The sequence below is a fragment of the Neomonachus schauinslandi genome, chromosome 5 (assembly GCF_002201575.2).
Source record: "Neomonachus schauinslandi chromosome 5, ASM220157v2, whole genome shotgun sequence".
Classification (NCBI taxonomy): domain Eukaryota; kingdom Metazoa; phylum Chordata; class Mammalia; order Carnivora; family Phocidae; genus Neomonachus; species Neomonachus schauinslandi.
This window is the reverse complement of record NC_058407.1, coordinates 9,926,423-9,947,185: the sequence shown is the minus strand read 5'-3', so window position 1 is coordinate 9,947,185 and position 20,763 is coordinate 9,926,423. Positions and strand designations below refer to the sequence as shown.

Below are 20,763 nucleotides of genomic sequence, written 5' to 3'. Positions count from 1 at the left end.
AAAATGGGGTGAGAGCTGTGCCTTGAGGGGTCAGGATTTGAACGTGTAGATGGGCAGAGGGTACATGTCTGGCCTGGAGGGCACAACCAGGGGCACTGAGCCCTGACTGTGGTAAGTTCCAGGCACTCGTTTAGTGGTGCAGCTGGGGGATAGCTCCTTTGTTGAGAGACGTTCTAGATGCAGAGCAGGTGTTGAGTGAAGTAGGGAAAATGGGAGTGGTCACTGGGGGTGAGCCATAGGACCAGCTCTTTCCTGGCATAGAGGAGTGAGGGGTTAACTGGCCCAAGGCCTCAGGGCTGGATTTACACTGCACCTGGTACCCTCTCCTGTGGCAGTTTATCCCTAACCCCTCCCCTCCTGACCCATCCCAGCCTCTGTTTTCTTAGATGTGGTGGGGACCAGCCCTGGGTCAGGTGCCATGGTCAGGAGCAGAGTATGTTGGAAGGCGTGTTTGTGGAACCACCCCTGGCCCTTCAAGCAGCTTATTGGAGGCACTGAATCTGGGGATATATTGGCAGGGAAGGGCCAGGACCTGTTCCTCTGAGCTGGCAGGTTCTGGCTCTTCAGGGGACCCTTCTCCTTGTGCTATCCCAGCACAGGAATAAGGGACAAATGTCCAGTTCCCACTGTGGAGTCCAATCCCACACTGAAGGCAGACGTGGTCAGTAGTGAAACAGGTAGATTCGTCTACCTTCTGCTCAAGTGACACCGAGAGGCAGGCAAAGCTGCCCACTTCCTACTGGGATGTCTAGGAGGGCTAATAAAGCCACCTCCCTTCTTTCTTCATCTCCCTTTCTCTCCCCTGAGCCCAGAATCCCAGAGCAGGGCTAGCCTTAAGCCCCGTTCTTCATCCCAGCTGGGTTTTAGTGGAGAAGCCTGGGTTTCTGAAGTTCAGGGGTAAGTCTTTGGGGCATTGTTTTGGTTCAGAGTTCATTCTTTTGTTTTCCCAAGAGCAGAGTCCCTGTGCCAAGGCCAGATAAAAAACTACACACGCCATGAATCCTGGGCATAATTTATTTTTTTTGCATAGGCATAAATTAGAATCTGGAGATAAAAAATTCAGAACCAATAGTGCAGCATTTGTGACAGGAGAGCGCAAAACGAAACCTGGTTGTCTGGGATGGGGCCACTGCCAGAGGACCAGAGGTGGCCTTGGGCCTCCTCTTCCTTCCAGCTTCCTCTCCTACGAGCCCATTTGGGGCTCAGCCCTGCTCCTGGGGCACCTGCCTCCACAGCAGCCCCTCACGGCAGCTGGGTTACAAGGAACTGAAATCAGCCAGTGCCCCACAGAACGGGGCTAGGAATCAAGCCCAAAGCTTTTCAGTTAAAAATCAGACCTTGAAAAATATATACATAATACAGCAGGCCTGCTTGGGTCTAAAAGCCCTATCTCCCTGCTGCCCACCACCCCTGAATGCCACCCCCCCCATAGAAAATGAGCCAGAAAGGAAACAATCTGAGCAAGAGCTTGAAAGAGTCCCAAGGGGGTAGCTGAGGATCAGGGCCCTTATAGTCAGGGGCCTGACTAGGATGGGGGCCCACAGTAGACAGACCTCTTCCCACCATGACACCTTGAATGTTACCATCATACTCTTTGGACCACCACAAGAGCCTAGGGAATACCCTGCTCCTCATCCTTTTAAGCTTACCCCAGCTGCTTATGGCCTCAAACTGGTCTAGGCTCCCTTCACCCTGGGGGAATGTGACAAGCTTGCTCTGGGGCACAGGTAGGCCCTAGCAGGAATGGGGAGCAGAGTGGGCCCTGGTCCCAGCATCAGGAGAGCGAGAGAAAGCAACTAGCCCCAGCAGAGTGGGAATCCTACAGGTTGGCCTCCTGGGCCCTCAGAGGCTCACAGGAGCCAGACCCTCGAGGGCATGGGAAGCCCAACTGCCCACTGTGACCCAGACCAAATACAGTGTAGCGAGGCCTTTGGGGGACCTCATGGGTCAAGCTCCCTTAGGTTGATGGCACTAGACTTCTTGTACAGGGCAGCCGGGCTCTTCTAGGAGCTTCCTGACTGGGGCTCAGTCCCAACCTGCACCACGAGCACTTTCCTCCCAGAGGACCTCACTTCCCTGCCTGCGGATGAGGGCAGCTCACTTGCCCCAGGCCCTCACTTATAGCCCACCCACGGCTTTGGCACCTGCTTCATTCACACACCTACCATCAGCAGCTCCCTGGGTGCCAGCCCCCATCCTGTTTAAGGGGCAGACAGGTTTCACCCACCTTTGCTGGAACATGTCCACTCACTGCCTCTCTCCCTGTCTTTCAGTCCCCCACAATATGCTACATATATACACCATCCCAAGAGGGTGAAGTAGACACCCCATGCCTGGCACAAGGAGGACAAAGAAAAGGGACACTGGAGCTTGCTGTCCACCTTGAGCTGTCCCGCTGCTAGGAAAGCCCTGTATGTTCTCAGCTCCATCGGGCCAGGGGTTCTTGCTCCTGGAAGTCCGTGCGCTGGTCAAGCATGTGGGGAAGTAGCAGGGTGCTGCTCTTCCACTCCCAGAGAAGGGGGCACGTGCTGAGAGAGGCTGGACTCCCAGCTGGCTGGCTGCAGTACAGAAAAGGCCTAGTGGGTGGGTTCCCCATGCACCCGGAAGCGGTAGATGCAGGTATACTCAGGATGGCCCCAGTTAGTCAAGATCCGTAGCTCTACCACCTGGTATGTGGCCATTTTAGTGTCCTGGGTAGAGAAAGGAGAGGTTAGGAGTGGCCAAGTCCTCAAACTTCACTGACAGGAGGGCAGAAAGGGAGACAGCCACCCCCAGGGTCAGATGCACCGCCCCCCCCCCATTGGCCTCTACAGAGAAGTGGGCTTCCAAGCTCCTGTCATCAGACCATGAAGCAGTTTCCAGCCTATGAGCCAAGGAGCTCCAGGGGCTTCAGAGGTCCTCCAGGGGCCACTGACCCACAGCCACATACAAATGGCCGTGTAGCTGAGGACCAGCGAAATTCATCCCAAACTGACAGATTCATAGGAGCTATTACTGTCAGTGGACAGAATTACCGTTGTGGAGGGTTTGATAGATGTTGACTCTGGAAAAGAATCCTTTTACTCTGAATTAGGTAGAGTTATTCTCTCTCAAGTTCTCATCAGGCCTCTGTTTTTTGTTTTTTTTTTTTAATTTTATTTATTTTTGACAGAGAGGGACACAGCGAGAGAGGGAACACAAGCAGGGGGAGTGGGAGAGGGAGAAGCAGGCTTCCCGCTGAGCAGGGAGCCCGATGCGGGGCTCGATCCCAGGCCTCTGGTTCTCTTTGCTCAAAAAGGCCACAATTTTTGAGTGAGCTTTTGGAGCAAATTTCCCGATTTGATGCCAGTAGGCACAGTGCTTTCCTATTCTTCTTGTCTCCTTCTGGCCTTCCACACAGCCTCCTGTCCTCTACCTTCTCCTAAAGGCTCAGTCTACACCCATCCCTGAGCACTCCGCTGGCTCAGTTACCACCCTGGAGCTGACCGCTCAGTCTTCGTGTCTAGTTCCCCTGATCCCTCCACTGGACCATCCCACAGGTGCCTCAGACTTGGTGGCCAAACCCCCCCTGCATTAGCCTGCCTCTTGGCACCTCTGGAAGCCATCCCCTTCTTCCCCCTTCCCCACTTCTGTCCAGCCTGACCCTTGGCCTCCCAACTGTGTATCCACCTCTCCCTCCTCACACCCTCTCTCTGCAGCCACTTCCTGACTGGTCTTGTCCCCTAAATTCACCATTTCCGCATGGTCACAGTGATCTTACAACAAGGTATTGTCACTTCTCTGCCGAAAACATGGCAGTGCCCATCAGGGCCAGAAGTCTTTGGCCTGGTAGCCAGGCCTGCCTCTCTCCAGCCTCCCTTCCTGCCACTGTCCCTTCGCCACCTCATCCAATTCTTCACCCCTGGTGTAGCTCTCAAGCCCCCTGCACAGCAGTCATCTGGGCTGCTTGTTAGAATATTGATTCCTGGGGTGCCTGGGTGGCTCAGTCGGTTAAGTAGCTGCCTTCGGATACAGGTCACGATCCCGGGGTCCTGGGATTGAGCCCTGTATTGAGTTCCCTGCTCAGTGGGGAGTCTGTTTCTCCCTCTTCTTGCCCTCCCCCCCGCCACTCATGTGCACTCTCTCTCAAATAAAATTTTTCTTTTTAAGGTTTTATTTATTTATTTGACAGAGCGACACAGCGAGAGAGGGAACACAAGCAGGGGGAGTGGGAGAGGGAGAAGCGATGCGGGGCTCGATCCCAGGACCCTGGGATCATGACCTGAGCCGAAGGCAGACGCTCAACAACTGAGCCACCCAGGCGCCCTCAAATAAAATCTTAAAAAAAAAAAAAAAAAGAACATTGATTCCTTAGGGCTGTTGGAACCTGGGAGCCTATCTCCTGGGGTGGAGACTGGGAATCTGCATTTCTAACAAGGGCCTGGGAGACTGATGCCCACTCAGGTTGAGGCAAGCGCCCTCCCTGCGTGCCCTAGCCATGCTGCACCGCCTGAGGCCCAGCTGGATCACCCTCAGACAACTGCCCTTTCTGGGCAGCCTTTTCCATGCTCCCTGTCTGGGATGGGACCCTCCCCTGTGCTGACATCTAGGTGGTGCCTCTCCCGTCCCACTTGGACAGCTGTCCCTGTTCCCTACCTTGAGCTCTCAGAAGGCAGGGGTTGCACTTTTTCTTGCCCTGAGCCCCCAGTGCCCGGCCCAGGGTGAGTGCTCAGAAACTGTCTGCTGAGTGGCTGGGGAAGTGAGTACGCCACGTCTGCTAGCATAGCAGAATCTTGTACCTGAAAATAGAAGGTCTGAATGGGCTCCCCATCCTGGTCGTAGGTGAACTGGCCAAGAAGTGTCCCCTCTTGCTGCAGGTCTTCATCAAACCCCTGAAAAGAGAACAAGGGATGGAGGGAAGATCTTGCACTAGACAAGTGCCCCGGCCCCCCCAGGGAGGAATGTTCTCCCTTCCTGTTCCCGTACTGGTCCCTTCCCACACTAGCAGATCAGGCAGCAGCCTTAGTGAGACTGTAGGGGGCCTGAGCCCTGGACCCGGTTTCTTCCAGTGCAGCCTAAGATAACTGGGACTGAGATACCATTTCTCACCCTGCTGCTCTCTCTTCCAAATATGCTCCTTTCTTCCCAGCCAAAGAACAGATCCCAGTTTGGTCCTCGGTAGAGGCTCACAGGGTCCTATAGCCCCCCCTGGCCCCCCACAAGTACTCACAAAGATGGAGAAGTCCTTGGGGGCACTGGAGATGGTGCTGTTGGGCGACAAGGACTTGGGGACATGCTCTAAGGTGACAGCAGTGGGGCGGATGCGGGCAGAGAGGCGAACCACGGCAAAGCCCTGGGGCCCCTGGAAGGCCCAGCAGTTGCCTGGGTGCACGTCTGGCTGGAGGGGAAGGAAGCTGGGTCAGCGTAGGGCTGGTGACAAAGATAGCCCACCCTGAACACAGCTTTTGCTGACCCCAGGATGGGAGTCCCCCAGCTACACAGGTGACTGCTCGGGGCCCCTGCTGCTGCCCTCTTTGGGTGCCTACCTGGAGAATGACTCGGGGTGACTGCGAGTGGTACCACAGGGGGATGCCGAAGAGGCTGAGGAGGGCCGTCTTGGTCTCATAGGTCTCGGAACACCGGGTGCTGATAACACTAGCCCCTAAGATAGGAAAGCAAGGCAGTGTGGGCACCTGGAGCTGGACCCCAGCAGGGGAGGGAGGGTGGGCAACCCAGACACCAGTGCATCTCACCAGCCCAGGGAACCCAGGTGGGGACGGCTATTGCCATGTCCTCTCTGAGGATGGAGGGCAGATGCCCCGGGCCTAGTCTGTGTACCTCAACTGTATCCAACTACAGAATAACTGTAAACGTCAGCCTCTCCCTGGCCAACAGTGGTGTTCAGTTCATCCAGACTTCTCCTAAGCTTCTTCACTTGCCTTCGTTGTGAGTGATGTGTGCTGATCTCAAGCTCCACTCGCCTAGCAACATGGCTACCCCGGCCGATGCCAGAGGGCCAGCCAGCACGGGGACCTGGCCAGCAGCAGGACAAAGGCTCTGCAAAGGGGGGAGAGTGCACACACACCTCCTGATTCCAGAGCATAGTCCACCATCCCAATGCGGTCCTCACTGTAGCGCTTCAGGGCCTGGTTTACAATGCGCTGCACCTGCTAAAAGAAGCACCCAGGACGGCTGCCAGGAGAAGCAGACTTGCCCGCCCTTAAGCCCCTACTACTGGGGCCCCCCCCATCCTGCACCACACTGGCATCCAGCCACACACGCCACTTCCTTAGGTGTCCCCCCACCCCCACCCCCACCAGCCCCAAAGCCAACATCAGAGCCTCTTGCATGTTGAGAGGTAAGGTAGATAACCCTTAGGCCTTGGAATATACCAGGAAGCCGGCAGAGTTGGGACTGTGCAGGTCTATGGCTCCCAGGGAAGAGAACACTGTGTCAGGGGGTGGGGCTGTTCCAGGGGCCACACAGTCCTTACCTCCTCTGTCACCCCGATCACGCCTTCCTTCTGCAGTGTCAGCCCCAGGCTGGCCGCGGCCTCCCTCACTGACTTGCCCTGCATCTCGGCCACGTGGGCAAGGATCTTGCTCTCCAGCTCCTGCAGCTGAGCTTGCATCTCCTCTCGCTGAAGGAGCCCCGTGCGGGTTCCACCACCTCGGAGAAGGAACTGACTGACCCAGGCGGGGAATTGAGACTCCACCTGGGGACCGAAAAGTCTCTGAGAGGCTCACAGGGACAGTGTTGCTCTGGTGGCCCAGGCCAGGGCAGGGTGGTGCCTGGCTTGAGTAGAAGGGGTAGGGAAGGAGCACAAGCCTGGGAGGGGAGGGCCGGGCCAGCAAATCCTGCTAACCCACACGGAGGAAAGAGTTATGCACAACCCTCCACGTTATTGAAAACAAAACCAGAAGAACTCTGGTCAAAGAAAGCCAACATTTGTGCCAAGTCCCAAGCAGGGGGCGGTTGGACAAATAGGCTCTTTGCCATATGGGCTCCTAGGACAGATGCCCTCCGAGGACAGGGTGTTCAGCAGGGGACTTGGGTGGTTCCAACTTACATCATCCCTCACGGCCTGCAGCTGCTGGGGCAGGAGGCCCACTTGGTCTGCCACGGAGCTCTGCTTCAGGCTCAGGGCTGCCAGCTGGCCCTCCAGCCGCCCCAGCTCCTTCATGGAGTTCTCTCGGAAGGCCTCTTGGGTCATCCTACTCCCGAAGAGAGGAGAAAAGTATAAGCCTTGGCTCCCTGGTGAGGGGTGAGGCCGTGCTGAGAAACACAAGAGGATCCCCTCGTTGGCTCCCAATAGAAGTGTGTGCTCATCACCCGCAGGTGCACGCAAGGCCTACACCTGGGGACCCTGGCCTGGGGACCACAGCCCCGGCACCTATGAACTGGTTTGCTTATCCCAAGGAATAAATTCTTACCCTGTTCCCTTTCTAACCCCAGATCCATAATTCACTCTGCCTCGGCCTCTCCCACCCTCCACACATACGCATGTCTGGGGTATGGGAAGGCAGCCTACATGAGTGTGTACAGAAAAAATGGCATGTCTACACTCAAACCCACAAATCCCAATTCTCCTGCAGTGCCTCCTATACCCAACCTCTCTTGCATCTTAAGGACAGGCTCTAAGCAGGTGTTCCTGAGCTAGGTTTCAGCCATCCCCTCTCTGCTCTGGGGCTCTGCTCCCCAAGCCTGCCTGGGTGTGGGGGGAAGGAGCAGGGAGGAGCAGGCCTAGGCCAGATGGCAGTGCCCATTACCTTTGCCACTCAGACTTCAGCTGCTGGAGTCGAGCCTCAGACTCCTGTAGCGAGAAGAAGGCACAGATACAACAAATGCCAAGCTCACAGCAACCGGTCTCCCGGAGCAGGATCTGTTCCCTTTGGAGTCTTTGTTTCACTACAGCCCCACCCTGGCAAACCTTAAACACCTCCTGGTCAAGGTCCCCAAGAGAGTCTCCCTCCTGGCACACTTCGGCATTCATTCATTCACTCATTCATTCACTCGGCATGTTATACCCAGCACAACAGACCTCCTGAAAGCCCCCCTTCCTCAAGCATGCCCCAGCGCGTCCCTGCAAAGCATTCCAGAGCCCGTGGGTTCAGCCCTCGCAGAAGTTAGGGGACTCTACCTCCACCCCATCTGGTGTCTAAGCAGGCCCTTCGGGAGATCTACGCTGTCTCAGCCCAAGAGCAGATGTTGAACTGGATAAGGGCCCCACCGACCTGGGAAGCCTGGACAATTTTCTTAAAGAGGTCTTCAGAATCTTGTTGATGCTCTGCTCTCAGGGTGACCAGTTCTTCCTGTCAGAGGAGAGAGAGGCTGAGGACTTTCCAGAGTTACAGGCAGAGGGAACTTAGCCAGTACGGGGTCGGATGGGAACTTGAACCAGGCCTGTCTGACTGCGAACTTCAGCTCCTGGCCTTTCTTCTCCAGTGCTCCTCGGGAACACGCAAGACTCCCTGGATCTTACTGCACACCTCTTGTGCCAGGCACTCTACAGTCTTGCGCTCGCACGACTGGGTGGGGGTGCAAGGGTAAACACGAGAGCCTCCGTTTTACAGGGAACTAAGGCTTAGAGAAAGTAACTGCCAAGTGACACAATGCTGTCTCTGTCATGTCAGGGTGCGCAGGGCCTTGCCCCTCCATCCCATACACCCACTGCGCCACCCAAACGCCACTCCGCTCCCGTTCGGAGACCTGGATCCGAGCGGCAGTGTCCCTGCGGAAGTCCTCCTTCAGGGCAGCCTCACGGCGGCTCACCAGCCCCTCCAGAAGTGCCAGGGTGTCATCCTGGCTCAGGCCCACGTGGCCTCCCCCACCAGCGGCTCCCTGCCGCAGCTCCAGCCGCTCCAGCCGCATAGCCTCCTTCTGCCAGTTGGAGGAAAATTCAGCAGCGAGAGCTTCCAGACGCCGCTCCAGAGAGTGGACCCGGGACAAGATGCGCTGCTCAGCCTGGCGGGGTGGGGAGGGAAAAGCCACGGAGGTGAGTGACAGAGGATGCTCTGTGCCCCGCAGGTAGGGGAGGACGCCAGCAGGGAGCCCGGGTGCCCTAAGGCTGCTGACGTGTGGTGACCGTGCGGCACAGGACGCTGGACACACGTGGCCCGGAAGGGTCTGATCCCCAAGGAGGAGTGGGTGTGGGCCAGGTGAGCGGGGACATAGCAAGGAGGGAGCCGCAGGGGACTGTGTGGCCTGCTGGGCTGACCCCAGCCCCCTTCCCTCTGCTACATGGGTGCGCATGCCAGAAAGCGAGGGGCCGAGGGGTTCAGCTGCTGACTTCAGCAGCTCCCACTAAGTCTGTCCAAGAGAACTAGGGCTAAAAGACAAAATAATTTGAAAAGGCTTTCTTTTCTTCTCTTTAATTGGAGGGCCCACAGAGAAAATAGAAGTCATTTGGACTTGAGGGTTGCACCTGATAGCATGCTATGAATTTTTAGAAACTTCCTGGCTTAAAAACAAAAATCTTTGCCAAGGGAAGATATAATCTGTCAACTGTCAGTTAAAGACAGGAACCTCCTAAGCACAGAAGTTGCTTCTGATTTTTAAAATTTTTTAAATAGGCCGTACATTTGCAGGACTCAAAAAGCAAACAGTAAGTTATTCTAACCTGTGTCCCTATCCACCTGGTGCTCTCAACCACCACCTGCTCCCAAACCAAGCAACGATTTTCATTCATGTCTTTATGCAGATGTAAGCAAGTACAAAGGTATACTCCCCCTTTGCACAGAAAAGGTGGTCCTGAAATTGTATTTAACATCTTTACTAATGATTACAAAAAGGAAAGTTATAATGCCAAAATAGGTTATTATTTTATGAAATAACATGATGGTGAGAAAAGTAATATCCACCAACATAAATGGTTAAAAATGTGTTACCCAATTAGATTCAGCAAGATGCAAGCAAAATTCAAATATATTTAGGGAGTAAAGAATTTTAAATTTTCATTGTCACACGCACACATTCTGGTTATCTGGGCACTTGTCACCCCCACTGGACTGCAGGCTCCTTGAGGACACAGCCTGGGCTGCAAAACTGGCCCCCGTTCTACCCTCTGCCCTGTATCCGCACCCTCCGCGGTGTGGGCTTGCAGGTGCTCCCATCAAGAGGTGGAGTCTATGTCCCCCTCTTGGAATGTAGCCTGGCTTTGAGACTGCCTTCGGCCTAGAATGTGGTGGAAGGGACAGTTCTGAATGTAGGCCTGATTCTGCTCTCATGGAACCATGGTCAGCTGCTATGAGAACAAGCTCAGGCTAGCCTGCTGGATGAGAAAAGCAGGTGTGGTGCACAGCCAGCTGCAGACACACAAGGGAGCCCAGCCTAGATTAGCCGGTCCTTGCTTAGACCAGAGAAGCCACCCAGAGGAGCCCCAGACTCGTGAGCTAATCAAATGCTTGTAGTTTTAAGGCACTGATTTTAGGGGTGATTTACTTGTGGTGATTGGTAACTGACCAACATATCACCTTATTCGTAGAAGATGCTTAGTAAATATTTATGAAACTATATTACAAAGGAACAAAAGTAGACAAAACGATTGGTCTCATTCTTTTTCCTTCGGTTTTCTGTGCTTAAGACGGCAACTAACTTTGGGACAGTTTGAAGTCCTATTTAAGCACAAGCAAACTGCTCCCCCAGGACCTGCACCCCAAACAGTATAGAAAGGGGTGTCCTGGGAGACAAGGCAGTTTATCAGCGAGGACGACGCCTCTTCTCAGCCCTGTATGTAAGGTGTAAGGGCAGGGAAATCAACTACAAACACAGGCAGAGCGAGGACCCGCGACCCTCAGATCCTCACCTGGAAGTGGGAGGAGTCTCTGGACTCGCACACATCCTGCTGTCTGCCGCTGCTCTTCGCTGCCCACCAGGAAACCACAGCAGGGTGGAATGTCTGCAGCCCATACGGGTAGAAATACCAAGCGCCTGTCCACAGAGGAGAGGGGGTTATCCAGGCCAGTGGCCAAGAGCAGGAAGGCACAAGCTGCTGAAGAGGGCAGCCTAATCAACACGGGTTATTAGCAGCCTGTCTCATTCCTGTGAGCTGCATTTCTTCTGGAAGGGATGGAGGGATGGTGGAATGGAGGTTCCCATCATTCGTTGAGGCAGTAACTTCCACCCGACAGTCCCAGAGTATATGCGTTCTCACATCTCTCAGGAACCCTCATCTTTCTCTGGATGGCAAAACTCAGAGAACATGGCTCTAATAAGCTAGGGATGATCCAGCGGTAGAACCAGAGGCCACTCCCGAATGTCCATCAGAATCACCCAGGAAGCTTTTAAAATACCCAGTATCTGGCCCCACTCTCTCTAGAGCATGAATTCACTGGTCTGGGGGATCCTTCTGTAGGTGAGGTGAAAGATTTTACTTACTTAGAGAAAGAGAGAGTTGGGGGAGGAGCAGAGGGAGAGGGAGAAGCAGACTCCGTGCAGAGGCGCGGAGTCTGATGCAGGGCTTGATTCCACGAGCCCAAGATCATGACCTAAGCCAAAACCAAGAGTTGGATGCCCAACCGAGCCACTGCACTGTCCCTGTAGGTGAGTCTTAAAAGCTCCTCAGGAGGGGCCCCTGGGTGGCTCAGTTGGTTAAGTGTCTGACTCTTGATCTCAGGGTCATGAGTTCAAGCACAGCATTGGACTCCATGCTGGGCATGGAGCCTACTTAAAAAAAGAAAAACAAGCTCCCCAGGTAACTCTCATGGACTACTACATAGAATCACTAAAACAAGACACCTGCTAAGAGAGGGTGCTACAGCCACAGGGGCACTTGCATCTTGCTTTAGGGGTCATCTGCTTGTGATGCGTTTACTCCTGAGCTATGCACATGCATGTGTGTGTGGGGATGAGGGCATCTGAAAAGCTGCATGCATCTCCATCCGGGTAGGACCACACCTGCCACTCAGTCACTGGCTGGGAGCAAGTGCAGCGGGAATCACACGCCCACCAGGCTTTCAGTCAGTCCCTCTGGAAGCGCCTCACTTCATGCACTCCCCTCCCGAAACGGGCCACTCCCCCGCCTTTCAGACTCTCCACACGCATCTCACATCTCTTCGTGAGAGATGCCACTGGGACTCAGCTCCATCGACCCCACAAGGCTGCGGTGAAACTCAAATTATCAGAGGTTAACTCATGAACAAAGCACTATACTACTGTAAAGGATCATTTTTTTTTTTGTAAAGGATCATTCTTATTTTAAGGGTGATGCCCAGTTTCCACTGGACATGAACAAGCTGTTCTTGTAACAGGAAATGAAAAGGAAATCAATACTTGGAAAAATTTTCTACCTTGCTATTCAGTAAATACAAGTTGAGTAGATGCTAAACCTATAAAACCAACTCTAGGGGCACCTGGATGGCTCAGCCCATTAAGCATCTGCTTTTGGCTCAGGTTATGATCCCAGGGTCCTGGGATCAGCCCCACCTGGGGCTCCCTGCTCATCGGGGAGTCTGCTTGTCCCTCTCCTCCCCCCTCAATCTGCGTCTCTCTCTCAAATAAATAAATAAAAACTTAAAAAAATCAACTCTAAAAAAAATAAGGCATGGTCTCTATCAATTAATTGTAGATTGGTACAATCATTAAAACAGGCTGGGGGCCATAGAGGCAACTCCTATGGAATTGTGAGACTCCTATGATACTGTCAGATTACAAGCTGAACACAAAATATATACACACAATTATTACAACTACGTAAAACACACAAAATAGTCCTAGGATAGAGACTGAAACAATGTCAAACACTTTATAAATGAGCTATATTAGTATAAAAGAGCATGCTTCTCTTTACTATTTTGTTTCGATCTCAAAGATAGTTAAAGATTGAACTTGACGTCGTAAGAAGAATTCACTCACCCAGATGATGTCCTGCTTTCAAATGGAGGTAAAAGGACTACTAATAACAGTGTCAAGATCCTGGCTTTTACCCCAGTGCTGCTGTATTAGGGCATGTCCTGAGCCAGGTGGCTCCAAGAATGCTCTAGACATGCCAGGCAGTCCAGAGCAGGCCCCCAAACAGGACCAGGTCAGTGGACTGGGGCATATCCCTTCTCACGCACTGGGCACCCTGAGAATGCTGCATGGGTCAGTGAGGACCCAGGAGAGCCAGACAGGACTGGCCTGGGGCTTGGGAGCTGCCCAGGCTCAGTCTGATCCCACTCATCCTGCCTCCTTCCCTTTCCTGTAGGTCATCACGGTCCCTGTGGTTTTCACATCTCCGCTCAGCGCCAGCCCCCACCCCACCCTGCCCTGCCCCTCCGGCACGCCAGCGCCATTTCGGCCCAGCATGCTCATCCTACCCCTCCCCTGCAGCCCCGGGCAAGCTCACCATAGGTCAGGCCGGTCATGAGCAGCAGCAGCAAGAGGAACCATAGGAATGTCTTCACAGACGAGAAGCGCCTGGACCACAGGAGGGGACAGCGGGGGGGAGGGGGGGTCCAGCGGAGGTGTCAAGAGGGCATTCGGGCCTCTTTATCCCCACAGGGAGTCTGCAGAGGCTTTTCCTGAGTGCTAAACTAGAGTTGGAGTGGGGTGCCCTGAAGTGTCTCATCTCCCCAGGGCTGGACACTTTAGAGCTTTACCTGTAGGTCTTGGAATAATGGGGAGAATTCGGACTCTCTGAATTTTATTGATGTTACTTAAAAACATGGGGTCTTGAAAAACCTGAAATTTTCATATACAGAGGTCCTCTAAGCAAGCAATTCTAGGAAAAAAAAAAACAGAACTCCTTAAACAATGTTTTCTTTTAGAAAAGTGAGGAACCTTCTTCTGGTGATACAGGTCCATCCTTGCCCCTCTCAGCACAGCTGGCCGACCACCCAGCCAGGACTACAGCCGGAGGACCCGGACTTCCTGGCTCAGTCTTCTTTCCTGGCTCTGCTGGCTCAGGGACTTGGGAAAGAAACCCACAGCATCCTCACGCAGCATCTATTCCTGGCTTCTGAACATGCCTTGGAGAACACTGGGTTCTAGACTGCCACGGGGTCAAAAGGGAAACCGAACTTTCTTGGCAACACCACTTGTTGGCCGGAGCCTGAAACCTGACCAGCAGGAGGAAGGCTAGGCTCGGCAGACACAGAAGTGGCCAGACGGGGCTGGCATTTAGCACGAAGAATCTAAGAAACAGGAACCCGTAATTCCAGAATACTCCCTGAAGAGAGCTATTGGTTTGGAAAACACCTGACTCAGTCCCATCATCTGTCAGGCAAAGAGGGGCTCTGGGGAGTCTGCGCCCTGCTCACTGATAAAAGCTACCCGTGAACTGGGACAACCACCTTCAGAGAGATGACATCTAGGGGTTTAGGAGCTTTATGGGTCCCTTCCGTCCCAGGGCTTCCGGATTCATTGTCAAAGTGGGGGTCTCGCTCACCTGGTTAAAACGAAGACATCGAGAAGAGAGGCAGCTGTCGTCAGGCGATACCAGGTGGTGCCAACCCACCAGTAGAGGAGGCCAAAGAGCCGGCCTACAAGAGGGACCGGCAAGGCCTAAGTGTCACCCTGAGCCAGAGGCCTGCAGGTCATGGTTCAGAGCACCGCTCTGTCCACCTGCCGCCCTCTCTGCCCCCGCCCCCACCCCCAACCCTGAGCTGCCAGAGCACCTCTGTCCTGTCCGAGGCCACCCCGTTCCTCTGATCCCACCTGCCTCGTCTGCCAACATCCTCCATCCGGCTCTGCAGCTGCTCCTGCCCCTCCACCCGAGAATGCTAGAGTGTTACTATGGCTCCTGGTCTCCAGTGATTATTCTAGAATGAGCTTTCCCTGATGGTCCTATGGTCTCTTGGTGGGCTGCCCAACCACAGGGAGAAGCGGGAAGAAGGGGCTGCTATAGAGAATGGAAATAATCGTGCACAGAATAGCCAGCACCCACCTGGAGAAGTGACAAGCATCCAGAAACAAGAGGCTGCCCAGGAGATGGCGTTCCTTAACCGTGAACCTGAATCACGGTGGTCAGTCTCCGAGTATCCTGCAGGGACAGAGAGGCCACACTCAGTCTGTCCTCACTTTTACGGGCCCAGGGATATGGAGACTGCCTATTAGTGGTCTCCTTTAGACTGTGAGCTGAAACCACCTATCATTCTCCTTTGCATCCCCAGAGCGTCGCACAGGCTGGCCCCCAGGAGGTCGGTAAATGTCTGTCAAAGGAATGAAGTGGTAGGCTTCTGACATTTTGTTTGCTTTGAGCTTCTCGTCTGCATCCCTCTCCTCACCAGCAGTCCTTCAAACCATCGTTCAGAACTAGACTAAAGGGGTCAAGCCCCTCCTCTATGTGAAGCCCCACGTTAAGTACTGGCTGGAAACAAGTCAAACACGATGGAGTTGACCACAGGCTGCTCAGACTGATGGGGACAGGGCAGTCACGGTGTGTTAAGGGCCCCCAGGCCCGGTTCAGGGTGCCGTGGTGGCACGGGGGTTGGAGGGGATGCCCGGCTGGTCTGTGGAGACGCCCGCCGGATACTGTGCTCTCAGGCGGTCAGGGGGTCACCTTCCCTGGGCCTCCCCCATCACTGCCCCAGCAGTCCCAGGAGCTGCTGGAGTGTATCCCCGAGGCGTCACCTACCTGCGAAGTCATCCTCAGAAGAGTAGCCCGAGGAAGAGCCCAGGAAGTCCTCGGAGCTCTTGTTCTCAGCAAGCCCGTTGAGTTTGCTGCTCTCCGTGCCGCCCGTGCCCCTCCTCCTCCTCACCCGCAAGTCCTCACCTGTGGAGGGAAGAACGTGGGGTTCTCCGGGGGCTGAGAGCTGCTCCCAGGAGGCTATGCCACACGGCCTCATGGGGACACCTTGAGGAGCATCTCTCATGGACAGATGGGACTGCCCTTCACTTCTCCCGAGCTCCCTGGGTCCATAGGAGGGTCTCTGGGCCTGGAGCAGCTCCATGACCACTTCGTTGTCTGACGTGGCCTGCGAGTTCAGACACTCGGCTCCCCTTCTAAGGGTTTCTGAAGATGGGGAGCCCCTCCTCTGGCCCAGCAGTGCTTAGGAAACCACTCGGGGAGATTTTGGACCTTAAGTTTCCACTAGAAGCAAAGGAAGCAAAGCCCCAGGTGAAAGGTCTCAGATACTCACTCCAGTAGGAGTCACTATGCAGGTGGTCGTCGAGGATGGAGCTCCTGGCCAGGGAGGAGGCCCGGGGGCTGCCAAAGTAGGACTCCCTGACCACCGACTCGCTGTAGTAGGAGGTGTGTGCGTCGGAGGAGGGGCCCAGCTGGGGTGCTGGGGAGAGGCGCTTCATGTTGCTGGATTTCCTCTTCAAGGTCCTGTGGGAGGTCAGCCAGGAGGGGAGAGGCCGGGAACAGGCAGGTAAGCCCAGCCAGGAATAGGGAAGCAAGCCGCTCTGCCCGCCTCTAGTGAATGGGTCAGCCCTGTTGCTAGGCAACCAACAGCTTCCTGGCTCCTGCGGGTGCTAACCACAAGTGCTCTCTTGGCTCCCATTAGCTCTAAATCTCACCAGCAGTTAAGTGATGGAGTCAGGATTCAAATCCAGGTCCCTAACTTCAAAGCCAAAGTTTCTTCTCGTGCTTCTTAAAGCAGTACCAATTTCTACCACCCACGGGGCGCCTGGGTGGCTCAGTCGTTAAGCGTCTGCCTTCGGCTCAGGTCATGATCCCAGGGTCCTGCGATCGAGCCCCGCATTGGGCTCCCTGCTCCGCGGGAAGCCTGCTTCTCCCTCTCCCACTCCCCCTGCTTGTGTTCCCTTTCTCACTGTCTCTCTCTGTCAAATAAATAAAATCTTTAAAAAAAAAAAAAATTTCTACCGCCCACTGAAAACCCGGACCAACCCGACCTGGCCTCCTAGGACTAGCCAAAGCCTCGTGAGCTGCTCTCTGGGCCCCATATCTGCCAGCTGGGCAGGATGAGGCGGGCACCTGCTTCAGCTCATTTGCTGTGCCCCTCAGACTTGGTCCTCCCCTGGGCGGCTTCGCTGGCCCGGCTGAAGCCTTACAGAAAGTACACATGGGTCGGGGGCGGAGGGTCAGAAGGGCACACCTATCCATAGCAGAAGGGGCTCCTGTGAACCCCACTTGCACTCTGGGGGGTTCTGGCCTGGCTTGTTCTTGAAGCTGCCTCTCCCCGCGGCCTGTCCTCCAAACATGAGGACAACAGCCTGGCCTGCAACAGGGTGAGAAGAAGCGGCAGTGCTGGGTCCTGGCATCCTCAAAGGTGTGAAGGTTCCCCCTCGACCGGATGGGCATCTGATCTCTGCCCGCTGAGGTGGCAACAGGAAGACCTGCCCGAGCCCTGTGCGATCCACGGTAATCCCCTACCTGAGAGGACTGTCTTTCAACAGGGTGCTCTGGCTCCCCATCACCGAACTCCCTCCGCTGCTGCTGCCGCTATCGTCGTCAGCCTGGGAGTAGCGCGTGAGGCGCTGGCTTCGGCGGGACATGATGAGGTAGGATGGGGACCCTCCCCCTGGAGAGACTCTTGGGAGAGAAAGGAGGACATGTGAGGCCTGCGGTTGTTCTCAGCTCATCTCTGGGGACCTGGCTCCCAGGGAACAGTCCACCCCCTGTGCATTCAACCCAGCCTGAGAGGTGGAGACGTGAGGCATTTATTAAGCATCTGCCGGCACCCACCCCGCCGCAGTCCCTGCCCGGCGTCGGGCTCACTTAGTACCCGGGTGGCCTCTCTGGGTGCTTTCCACAGGCTTTTCTAATTTTCAGTTAACCTGATGCTGAGCTGCCTGAGAGGCAGACCCGGACCTTCTGCAACCTTCGGCACGGAGCAGAGCACGTCGAATACGACAGGCACCCGACAGATGCTCACTGAATGCCTCTGATCGCTGCTGCCTCGCCCAGACGCTCCGGTCCAGCCATCCCACCATGCTGCCCTCCCCCTAGAGGTATGTGTGCGCTCATTCCAACTGTTTCTCTTCGAGGGGACACACTTTCTTTTCCTTGTGGCTGTACTCATTGATTCACAGCGCCAATCCAACTTGGACTGGAGAAAACCTTTTTCCTGGTAAGCCCCACCTCCATCCTGAAGGGGTCTGCATGCTGTGTCCCCTCAGTGATTAGCGTGCAGCAACAGCAGTGCATCCTGGTAGGATGGTGATGGTGAGGACAGAATACTTTGTTAAATGCCTCCTAGGTAACCGGCTCCTTACACAGCCATCTCTGATCCTTGTGAACATGGGAAGTACCATTCCTGCCATTGTACAAGGGAGGACCCTGGGACACGGAGGTGATGGGTGACCTTGCCCACAGTCACCTAGCCTATGAATGACAGACTCAGGATTTGAGCGTAGATCTGACAGGTGTGGGATTTCGGTCAGTCTCTGCCGGAGGGAACAAGTCAGCACATGGGGTGAGAAATCAAGGCTCTGGAATTGATATCGAGGACTCAAAGGAGGCCAAGGTGAGGAGACCAGGCAAAACAGAGCGTTTGATAACCAGAGGAGGATTAATAAGCTTTCCAGATATAAAAACCCAAATTCAAAATCTCAGACGACTAATGTGAGGAGTCTCAACGTGGTGCCTTTGCCTGCCCATGTTACAAAGTCTTTGTTATACTTAGACCCACGCAAGAGTCCCCAGTACTTTTGACTTATTATCACTTCTAATATTCCTGGGTGATCTTTATACTGTTAGGTCCCTATGTTGTACAAAGGGCATAGACTCTAATATTTCCCAACTCAAGGATGTGGAAACCAGAAGTTCTGGTTAGTCCAGCTGGAGAATTCTAGAAAGTCCTCTTCTGAAAAACAAGCAGCCTCACATCTTGGTCTTACTGGCGTCTTCCCAGGTAGGATGCCCACCTAGCATCCCTCCGTGGTTTTAGGCCTGTGTTGGTAAAGGGACCAATTGGTAGTAGCCAAAGCAGGAAGTTGGCCTGGGTCCTTTTCTATATTCCACTCCTTATAAGGTAATTCCACCCCCTCGACTGCCCTCCCCACCTGAAAGCTCCAGAGGCCCATATAGGCTCCTCCTCTTAACCCCTGCCTGCTGAAGGGAAGGAAGCCTTCACCCTGGGGCAGAAACAAAACAATGTTTCTGCCAACTCAAGCCGCTCTTGGCAAGAATATAAATATTCAGAGGGAGGTGTGTGGGGTGGAGGGTGGAAGGGGGTGGTGAAAACTGTCAGCAGTCCCCTCCTCCGCCCTCCCAGTCTTTCCTGTAGTCCTGGTATCACGAAACAGTTTGCAACTGAGCCTGGGTTTCAGAAGATGCGAAAGGTCAAGGCCTGAATCCATCAAAACAAAACAAGGGCCTCTAGGAGCTCAAATCTTTTGCATATCAGAATAGACCCCACCCTCACCAACACACACACCCCAGTTAAGAAACCCTCAAACACAACATCCCTCCCCACTTCTGGGCTGAACCACATCCTTCTCTCAACTCCACCTTCCCCCACACCCCCCTCCACAAACTTATATGGCAGTAACTAGCCAGTCTTCAGACTTAACCTAGATCTCGGGCGTCTTCCACGGGGCGTTTTCACACTACTTTCCCTCGTGGGACCTGTAAAACGCTCCAGGTGCTAACTCCCTTCTCCCCTCATTTTCCCTCCGGGCTGAACCTGCAGACATTTGCTTTTTTTTTTTTTTTTTAAACCAACCACGCGCCTTCCCTGCCACTCTGTTCTAAGTCACACTCCCGCCTCCTATTTGTTTGGTTTCTTTTTTTAAGAACGGAACAAAATGGGCCTTCCTCCCATTCCCAGAGTCTGACAGGCAGAGGCAGGGAACTGCCTTGTCCCTGGAAACCGCCTGCCTGGCACGAAAACAGGCACTCCCCTGGGCCGGTCGGAGGTGGCCCGGCTCTCGCTCCCCTCCTCTCGGGGAGGTCGTGCCCGGGGAAGTCCCGCCTGGAGACATCCGCCCTCCCGGCTGGCCAGTGGGCGGGCTGCGGAGATGAGTCAGGGCGGCTGGCCCCCGGCACGGCGCTGGCCCTTCCCGACCGGCCCAGGGGCGTGCGCCGGGCGGGGCTGGAGCCCGGCCCAGCTTGGCCCGGAGAGGAAGAACCAGGCCTGGGCAGTTCGGCCCTGGCCGGAGCGGCCCGACGATGACCCCGGGAGTCGGCGGCCCGCGGGGAGGCGGGCGAGGCCGGCCCACATACCCTTGCCCCGCACGTCCACCCGCCCGAGGCCCACGGCCGGCGGTTACCTGCTGCTGCCGCGGCTGCTCCGTGCGGGGCCGGGGGCGTCCGAGGCCCGCTGCGCCGCCCGGGCGCGCCCCCTTCCCGCGTCGGAATCCCGCGAGCGGTGCTCGGTGAGGGGCCCCGGGCGCGCGGGCAGCGGCGGCGCGGGACAAGGCCAGCGGGCGGGACGGCGCGGCAGACAATGCGACCCGCGCACAACCGCGCTGCGCCAGTGGGGCCGGCCGGCGCGCGCGTGGCCGAGTGTGTATGTGTGCGCCTGCCAATCAGCGCTGACAGGCCGCGGCCCATTGGCCAGGTCCCGCCCGCGTCACCGCCCACTGCCACCGCCCATTGGGCGGTTTGAACACAAAGGCCCCGGTTCGCTCCTCCCACCGCGTGGGCGGTGGCGGAGGGGGGTAGCCCGGCGCGCCTTGCCCGGAGTCCGCGCGTGGGAGGCGCGGGGGCGGCGGCGGGCCGCTGGAGGACGCTGCTGGAGCCCGCGGGTGGGGGCCCGGTTGGGCCTGACTGCGCGCTTGACTCCCGGCCTGGCGGCTCAAAACACCTGATCCGGCTCCGAGCGCGGCCTCGTGCGCCTCACCCCACCCGTGGCCTTCCGGCCGCGGCGTCCCAGCGCCCCGCAAGCCGACTCCGCAAGCCCGGGTGCCGGGGCCTTAAAGGCATCGGGTGACTGGGGAGACACAGCCTCTCTGAGGATGGCCCAAGGAAGTGGGGAG

At 55.6% G+C, this 20,763-nt stretch overlaps 1 protein-coding gene across 2 annotated transcripts; it reads right to left on the bottom strand.

The window, feature by feature from the left end:
* Window positions 1-1,000: 1,000 nt before the first annotated feature.
* Window positions 1,001-20,274, bottom strand: SUN2 (Sad1 and UNC84 domain containing 2). Of its 2 annotated transcripts, none has more exons than XM_021687425.1 (18): window positions 20,056-20,274; window positions 17,216-17,374; window positions 16,017-16,207; window positions 15,512-15,649; window positions 14,822-14,917; window positions 14,324-14,417; window positions 13,283-13,353; window positions 10,763-10,887; window positions 8,668-8,922; window positions 8,193-8,270; window positions 7,728-7,771; window positions 7,028-7,172; window positions 6,452-6,673; window positions 6,044-6,128; window positions 5,505-5,620; window positions 5,189-5,356; window positions 4,758-4,850; window positions 1,001-2,690 (listed from the first exon to the last, which is right to left on the bottom strand). In XM_021687425.1, the coding sequence occupies exons 2-18, from the start codon at window positions 17,335-17,337 to the stop codon at window positions 2,577-2,579; spliced, it is 2,157 nt and encodes a 718-aa protein (XP_021543100.1). In that variant the 5' UTR covers window positions 17,338-17,374; window positions 20,056-20,274; the 3' UTR covers window positions 1,001-2,576. The 2 variants fall into 2 exon arrangements, with proteins under 2 accessions (XP_021543100.1, XP_044771255.1); XM_044915320.1 differs by having other exon boundaries at window positions 6,044-6,125.
* Window positions 20,275-20,763: the final 489 nt, after the last annotated feature.